This window comes from Hydractinia symbiolongicarpus, chromosome 15 (assembly GCF_029227915.1).
Source record: "Hydractinia symbiolongicarpus strain clone_291-10 chromosome 15, HSymV2.1, whole genome shotgun sequence".
NCBI classification, from domain to species: Eukaryota; Metazoa; Cnidaria; class Hydrozoa; order Anthoathecata; family Hydractiniidae; genus Hydractinia; species Hydractinia symbiolongicarpus.
The window spans coordinates 1533265-1541952 of NC_079889.1; the positions used below are offsets into that span (position 1 = coordinate 1533265).

Sequence of the window (8688 nt, forward strand, 5' to 3'; positions counted from 1 at the left end):
GTTAGCTCTTAATGCAGAAGCGAATTTAGTATCAAATTCATGTTTATAATTAGCCCCACGTGAGAATATGTGTATATATAAAGGAAGGAAAAATTATCATATGGTTTAGGAACATTTATGAGTACATGGATAAAGGCTAATTCAAGGTTATATAATTTTTTTTTTGTTGTAAAATTCTTTCAATATTTTATATAACTATGAGAGAACATAGTTCATCAAAAAAATTAAAACAACTATTTGAACATTTGCATGACTTTAGTGATGAAGAATATTGTTCGAAATCAACAACTGTTTATATGTCCAAAGATGTTCAACGTCCTGATGAAAAATATCACGTGATCAATACAAAATTGTAAACATGAAAATTTATACTTTACATTTAGATAGCTACATTGAAAAAAAATTGAAAGTATCTTGAAGATGACATTCAAAATATCTCCGGAACCAAACTTTGAGAATGTCGAGGATGTACTAGGACTATCATGGCCGCTGCACTACATATTTTTTGGTATATTCTTTGCAATATTGTTTTTCTATACACTAATTAACATTGTCAATCTGTTGAGATCAGAAAAGTTTCAACGTCAAAAGATTTTTCTTACCATCAATGCAATGTTATGTTTTCTTTGCTTTGTCATGGCTTCCAGCTTATTCCTTGATCCATATGAGTCTGGTGAATACATTAAAGATATCGATTTTCGAAATGTCTTGGCCATCTTGGCTGGTTTACGAGAACCGTGTATCGCTGCTTCGTTTTCCTTGATCCAAATATCATTACTAGAAGCTACGAAGTTGCAGTTGTATTCAAGAAGATTACAGAGTTATATATTTATATCCATTGTGATTGGCTTTCATTTTTTCTTAGTATTTACAACTAATTTTATTTTGATCGTGTTTGCTGATACAACCATTTTTATCTTAGTCTGTCAGATCTACTTTCTTTTGACTGGATTTACAATGACTGTTACGAGTTTATATTCTGGCATCAAAATTATCTCTCAGTATAGTACAAGTAAAAGTACATTGCAACTACATATCGATATTGACATGGAGTCTTCAGTTCACTACGATCTATCTACATCGGAAATCTCCTGCCCATATATCATCAACAAACCGACTAAGCGTCACTCAAAATCAAGTGATATCAGAAAAGTGATTTTTCAAGATAAATCAATGCGAAGAGTTGCGGGGTTCACAATTTCCACCGCCACTTTTAGTCTTGGGATATTTGCGGGTATTTTGTATTCGTTTAGCTTGACAACTACAAAAACACCGGACCCTATGAAATGGTTTATTTTACAGAACATACTGCGAACAGCAGAAGGAGGAATGGCTGCTACCATGGCGTATATTGTTCGAAGAAACGTGTCACGCAACTGGTGGTGCAAATGTTAGTTCTAATCTTAGGATAAGATTTACTTCTTCTTTACTTTATAGACGATGTTAAAGAAGGATTAAAAAAAGCGCCGTGACTCATTTCCTTATTCTTATTGCATGTTTTTTTAAACATTTTATTGCGAAAAATAAATTGATTTAGCACTGAATTTTTTGTTTTAATATTCAAAATAAAGCATGTAAAGAGAGAAAGAGAGATCCATGGGCAGCATTCAAAATGACACTTTTTTAAAAAATTGTTGGATTGCATACAAAACATGTTTTTCAAGATCGTTTGTAAGGACTTGTTTATTTACTTTGCGCTCTAAATAACTCATTTGACTGTTTAAATTTATTTGCTTAGTGCTAGAAATAAAAAGGTCAAAATACGGTCAAACTTTTCTTTTGGAACTAACAAGACACATCGACTTTGAAAGGGCCAAACCCTGAACTAACAAGACACAAGGAGTACACTAAAAACAGACATACTTGGAAAATGCCAAAACCACAAAACCAGCAAGACACACTGAGACGTATAAAAACAAGACACCATATACATACACATATATATACAGAATTAGTAGAAAGAGATGGTACCCTTTCAATAAAAAATAACCACGAGCCATTCTTTTAAATTGATTTTTCTTGCAATAACTTTATAAAGAATTTTTTTTATTATTTTTATCTAAGCTCTAACACAATTGGAGTTTCTAAACTACTTTAAATCAATCAATAAATACAAAATGAAGTTTTAAAAATGGTACCCTCTTCAGCGGTGCAAATATTTATAAGGTTGCTTTTTTTACATCAACGCAGTGAAGATGGGGAGCATTAAAATGAATATCACAAATAATAAATCGTTAAAAAGAAGCTAAAAAATGCAAGAAACCTTATATCCATTGGAGCTACTTTACAGAAAAATCGTGAACAAATTGGTGGAATTTAGTTGTAGTATAGTTGAGCTTTTGCACTATGTTTCCCTTCAGCAAAGACGGATTTTTGAGAAGTTAGGCTTTCCTTTTGTTTTCGTTGCATTGTGAAAATTATAAGGCGCAAAAAAACGAAGTAAAAAAATCCACTAAAATATCAAAAACAGAATGTAAAACAAAACGAAAGTATTATCAATAAAAGAAAACAAACAGGTCGTTAATAAATTACATTAAAATATTGCAGATTCTTGACGCATGCGCAGTAAAAGTAATTAACGCATGCGCAGTAATGGTTATTGCGTAAGAGATCTATTAAGATTATCTATAGTTTTTCATCAAGAATCTACAATGGAAGAAAATGAACAATATATGCTACAAAAACTCTACTTTCTTTAAAACAATCGACAATAAATTCATGTTAAAAAAATATTTTCAAGACGTAAACATATTTTATTTTATTTTTATATTCTTTTTAGCAAAAACTCTAACGTGACGGTAACCGAAACAGAACTTCGCAGCATGATTAGAAATACATTAGACCTAAAGAAAAATTAAGAAGAAAATGATTTTAAATTTTTAAAAAAATTTTTCTATGATAACAAAATAAAGATCACCTTACCACTACTGGATTTGCTGTGTCTGGTCATGGGTTTGTGCAACCTTAGGTTATCCAATGAATGGTGCCAGCTCCAACAAGAATGACAAAAATACTTAAAACATATAGGATCACGACAAAAGAACGGACCAGGACTGATATGGCAGGTGCTACACATGGAATCTTCTAGGTAAGGATCGATTTGAACCTGGGCAGATAAGAATAATTTTGCAAACTACCCTATTGTTACTTATCTTAAAAGCATTTCTCTTGTGAACTTTCATCTCAAGCATTTAAGTAAAACGCAGGCATTTCAGCCAAATTTAACAGAGCGTTCATGCTGTAGATACGCAAGTTTACCTTTTTTGTAAACTTTGGAGACCTTATTTCAATGAAAGCGGCTTGTACTGCTTTCATGAAGCTTCGATGACTGCTGAAAGTAACTCGACCAGATCCTGAAATAAAATCAGAAAAAATGCATTTCTTTTTGAAGAAATGATTCGTCAGACTACAGGAAAATAAAGTTGAATTGTAGAGTACAAACGTAATACTCTACGTACCGATCGGGTATTTATGTTTGTCAGTATCGATACCAGCATAGATGACGTTATCGAATAAATCATTCATGATCTGACACAGCGCTTCTACACAAGAAAATTACATGTGTTTTTATGCATCTTATATTCCTATTTCGTCTGCGCGACATTTCTTATAGCGTGTATCAATGCTTAGCGCTTCGTAGTCGTTTGTCCAAGCAGTACAATGATTAAAACAGAAATGCGCGTACGAATTTAAAATGGAGGCGATTCAAGCAAATTTAATGGCCAAAATTATGAAATTAGTCATATTACACTGCAGCGCTCATAGCGGTCTTGAAAAAGTCAAATTGATTATGACTTTTAAATCGACCAGCGCGTGCAAAAGCGCTCTTAAATATTACGCAAAAACGAGCGCTTTAATGCATGCGCCTGCAACCGACGTGCGAAAAGATTGAAGTGATTCTTTTAAAAATAACGCCTGTGTAAAGTTAGAAAAGACATGTAAACAAAGAGTTTATTTCCAATATTTTTCTTACCCGCGTTTATCATACCATGCAGACCACCAACAAACACAGTACGATTTGGATCTAATTTTTGAGATGCTGATCGAACAAAATTACTATCAGTAAGAACCCATGGAATAACTTGAACCTGTGACAATAAAACAAAACAAAAATATTAGCAGTTTTTGCAGTTATCTGGTAGAATTATCTCTAAGTAATAATTTAACACAATTCGTCTTTGAAATAAGTTTTAATTCTGCCATATTAAAGTTAAAAACATTCTGTATACCTCTTTGCACCTCATTCTTCTGCTCGATATTTTGTAATACCAATCTCCACCGCTTGAGAAGTCGTGTGTACAGTTTGCCAGCAAAGCTTTCACAGATTTCTCGGATTCGAACAGTAAGTAGCAGTAGCCTGAAATAAAAGAGAGACATATGTTAGTAATGCAGATAAACCACCTCATAACTGTTCCTTGCTTATATACTGCTTACCTCGGCCTTTCGGTGAGTTTCTTTGAATTTTTGTTTCTTTCGCAGGCCATTCTACTTTTACCGGTCCAAATGGTCGAAAAGCTTGTTGCAAACCGCCTAAAGAAAACCATTGCAGATTAAAGACGTAGGCATTCGTAAATTAATACACGCTTGGAAAATTAGGTAAAGAAAGGACCTGATAAAAACTTGGAGGAAAGAATTACAAAAATGATTACCTTCTGTAATGTCCCATGGAACTCCACCAAGGAAGATTTTATTGGAATAGATAGGATTTTTGTAATTACGTGGTGGAAGCTGACCACTCCATGTATAAGATGGCTCGTTCATTTCTAAGAAAATTACGTAAAAGAAATCACTAACAAAGAAAGTGGTTTCAGACTTTCCGGTTATTAAAAAATTTTTACCTTGAGCAGTTCTTAACTGTCCACGCCTTTCTAAATCAAGGAGGTCTTGTGTCTGGCCAAGATACTGACTAAGTGTTGTCCATCGTGGATCCATCAAGACGTTACCTACGCCATATTCCGGGTCTTGGTATGGAACTCCAACCGGTGATAAATGTAAATTACGCCGGGCTATGTCGAGGTCCGGATTAGGCGAAACTGGAGACAAAATATTATAGTCCGGTGTGGGTGGCGGCGTTGGTGTTAATGGTGGGTGTCCGTACTGTGTGTAAGATAATGGCGCAGGAATAGACTGGTAACAACCGAACTAGTAAAATGTAAGCATAAAATGAGGATTAAAAAATATTGGTTGTAAACGCAAAATTAATCCGATGAACCGGATAAACAAAAGGAATGAAAAAAAAACAACAACAAACAAATATGCAATCAGCAAAAGTAAAAAGAAAAAACTTACAGGCGCTAGTGCTGATAATTGCGCTATGGACAAACTCTCTAAAGGTGACAACCCAGCATGTGGACCGCTGGGGCTAGTACCTCTTGACATTGGAGGTGAGTACATGGATATATGATGAGCGTTGGAAATATGTCCATGACTTGATTGCCTCATGTTGTTTTTGGGTTCATCAGGTGAGTAGACGAGATAATCGAGACGACTATCGCTTTTGTTGTTGTTGTTGTTACGGTTGTCATATTTCGGTTTGGATAATGGAGTTATCGTTTTTAAGATACTCATGTTGTTTTCAACAACCGGTGATCGAGGCAATGGAGGTGACCGTGACATAACCGGAGATCGTATTTTGCCACGAGAAACATCCTTGTAAGGAACTTAAAGAAACAGTTAAACATTTTAGTGTTTCTAGTAGCAGTATAGCTACTTAGTTAGCCAAGCTACAATCATGTTCACAGTATAATTTTAAACGGTTAGGCTCAAACTAACCCTCTTAACCCTATTCTGTCCTGGGGGAGGAGCAAATCCCCCCCTGCCGATTTTATAAGAACTCCCTAATGCCATGTTGCATGGCTGATACTTACTGAGTTTCATTATCTTCTATTAGACACCTGCATGCCAAATTTTTAGGTTCCATGCCTTTCAGAGGTGGAGAAATATTATATCTCTTGTTAGGGCGCGAAATTCCATTTATTTTAATTTTTTTGTATTCGTTTAAAGATTTAAGTAGAAAATAAATAAAACGTAGTTTTTGTAAGAGAAAACTACAACTATGGTTAAAGAATATAGGGATATCATTTTGAGACTCCCCTCTCATTTAAAATCAATTTTATAGTTTGATTGTACAGTGGAATCGCTCTAAAGCGGACACAAAATTTCGATTTAACACGGGATTTGGACTAAAAATTGTTTTTTGTACTATTGTTTACGACAAACGTAAATTTGAGACTTTTTAAAAAGAATGGACTCTTTGATTGAGTTTTCGAATTTTCAGTAGCAAACGCGTAAATCGTGGAGTACGCTGCAGTCAAGAGGTTTCTGTGATCCGAAAAAGCAGTGGAGCATTAATAGAAAAGTCAACAAATGTGTAAAATAGGAAAAAATGTAAAAGAGAAAGAAGACGTAATAAATAGACTTTTCTATGAGAGTTCAACCTAAAATCAATCCGTTCCAAGCGTTACTGTCCGTTTTAACGGAATGTTCGCTTTGAAGGGTGTCCGTCAGGATTCCACTGTACTTCCTAATGTTATCTCATTCTTCCCTATATGTTATTTTATTTATATAAGGCGGGGTTGGAGTATTAAAAGCTTAATGCGTCCATGGAAAAAAATAATTTAAAATTGAAGTAAATTTCAAAAAAGAGCACAAAATAGTTTGTAGTATAAAAAAAATTCAGAATGCAGCGCACACAAGCCGGAAAAAAGTACATAAATTTGTCACTCTGTAGTGAAGAATACAACTCACAATTTTCATGCGAAAACGTTAAGTAAAAAAGTTCTTATTCCTTCTCATTATGAGAAAGTTTAACAAGAGTAATTTCATTTAGTGTAGTGTTTTCCATTGTCAACAAAAGCCATCTTACTGCGCACAAAAAAATATCTTGTCGCTTATGGCATGACACAGGGTGAAAGTTAAGTTAAATGGTATGCAAGTAGAGGTTTTAACGCTCATTTAATGTTGAAATTAAAATTGAGTTCTCCATGACAAAAAAGGCAGATGTTAGTATCGTGATAAGAAATTTCGTTTTGTAGACTTCATTCGCGCCGAGGTTGTTAGTTTTTCTTTAGCTTGTATATTTGCTTCTGTCTGATAGGGGATAGTACAAAAATATAATGATAAAACATACTTTTATTTTCATCAGCTTCGAGTAGCTGGCTCATGAATCGGTTACATAAATCGCCTTCGATTAAGTCGCTGTAGAGATCATCAGACGAACTCTAAAATAAGGAAAATACACATTTCATGTCTCTGTAACACGACACATGTGCTTACCCTTGAATGATTTGAAAGCTCTAGATTTTCTTGCGATTATAATGTACTCACCATGTTGGAACAGTATCTTTAAAATGTTTTAAAATTTTGGAAAACTTACTGTCCAAACTTTTTAAAAATTTAAAAAAAATGTTTTACTGTAACTGTATTTTTCCAACGACACAATCATAAACAAAAAAAATGCTGCCATCAATTTATACACAACTTTTTTTCTCATACCAAATTACAAGTCCCACGTGAGTTGTTAAACCCAAGCAAAGTAGATATATTAACATTCCGAAATAAAAAAATCATTTCCACATTTCCATTAATTCTTGTCCGTGCAAAATAATATTCGAATAGGGAATTTGTTTTTTTTAATTACTATATTTCATTGCCCTTTTTTGTACTTCCGATTTCACATTTTTTTGGATATTTCCGCCTAGTTGATAGCTATTCCTTCTTTCCTTGAATTTGAACTTCTTTTGTATAGATAAATTTGGTAAACTTTAGCACACTTCAAACATATTTTTTGGCTTTCAGTAACAACGTTTTTAAGCGTGTAAGTCGCGAGAAGAAAGTCAAAATCTCAACGAATATATGGCATGTATACTTTTAAAAGCTACAGCTGTAGTCTGGGGCGAGTTTGCTCATAGTGTAGTTCTGTGATCTATGTTGCGCTTGTAGGTTCCTCCTTTTCTCGTCGCAGTTAAATTGATAGGTCGCAATGTAGTTCCGGATATAATTTATGATATTGATAAAAAACATAATTTTTGTGGATCACAATTTTCTGCAAAAACTGGGACAATACTTCCCGGGCCTAAACAAGAATTAGGGCCTATAAACAAGTCAAATTTTTTTAATTTTTTTAATACTTTCCAATCGATAGGTTCTTATAAAGGTTTATTATTTCTTGAACAAATTAGGAAATCGGTTTAAGTTGAAGTATCTGCAAAGTTTCTCTCCTGTTTTTAGTCGCCTTTCCCATAATTCAGTGTCCGGGCATGCATGTGGAAATTGTTTGTGGCTGTACTTTAGCAGCATTGTAAATTGAGTTCACTTCTAAGCGTTTGCAAACAGACAACTTTTTAACAACCAACAAAAATTGAACAAAAAACGCTACCATTTTTAACGTACAAATTGAGCATGCGCCAATATTTAGGGTAAAATCTTGGTGTGCGGTCATAAACGACTTGACAGCAAGCTTAACGATAGTCATTCTTAATTAGATTATTTGGATGAGGGGAAATTAAGGTAGAAATCAACAAAATACACTCCAACCTGACTATAGCAGACATGCTATATAGCGGAACCTTGTTATGGCGGACACTTTCACCAGGAACCGGCCGAATCATGCTCAAAGTCAATAAAAAAAAACTGTACATAAGGGACACTCTCTAGTGGATACATAATAGACATAAATTTCAGGAATCG

General features: G+C 34.1%; 2 protein-coding genes across 2 annotated transcripts; one reads left to right on the forward strand and one right to left on the reverse strand.

The window, feature by feature from the left end:
• Nucleotides 1-420: 420 nt before the first annotated feature.
• On the forward strand, nucleotides 421-1796 carry LOC130628611 (uncharacterized). The gene has a single exon (XM_057441592.1). The coding sequence runs from the start codon at nucleotides 421-423 to the stop codon at nucleotides 1393-1395; it is 975 nt and encodes a 324-aa protein (XP_057297575.1). The 3' UTR covers nucleotides 1396-1796.
• Nucleotides 1797-1999: 203 nt separating this feature from the next.
• LOC130629080 (cytoplasmic polyadenylation element-binding protein 1-like) lies at nucleotides 2000-7454 on the reverse strand. Its single transcript, XM_057442175.1, has 12 exons — nucleotides 7327-7454; nucleotides 7130-7220; nucleotides 5290-5660; nucleotides 4839-5142; nucleotides 4650-4763; nucleotides 4435-4530; nucleotides 4230-4357; nucleotides 3974-4088; nucleotides 3459-3542; nucleotides 3259-3353; nucleotides 2923-3106; nucleotides 2000-2843 (listed from the first exon to the last, which is right to left on the reverse strand). Exons 1-12 carry the CDS (start codon nucleotides 7327-7329, stop codon nucleotides 2827-2829), a joined length of 1602 nt encoding a protein of 533 aa, XP_057298158.1. The 5' UTR covers nucleotides 7330-7454; the 3' UTR covers nucleotides 2000-2826.
• Between the last annotated feature and the right edge of the window lie 1234 nt (nucleotides 7455-8688).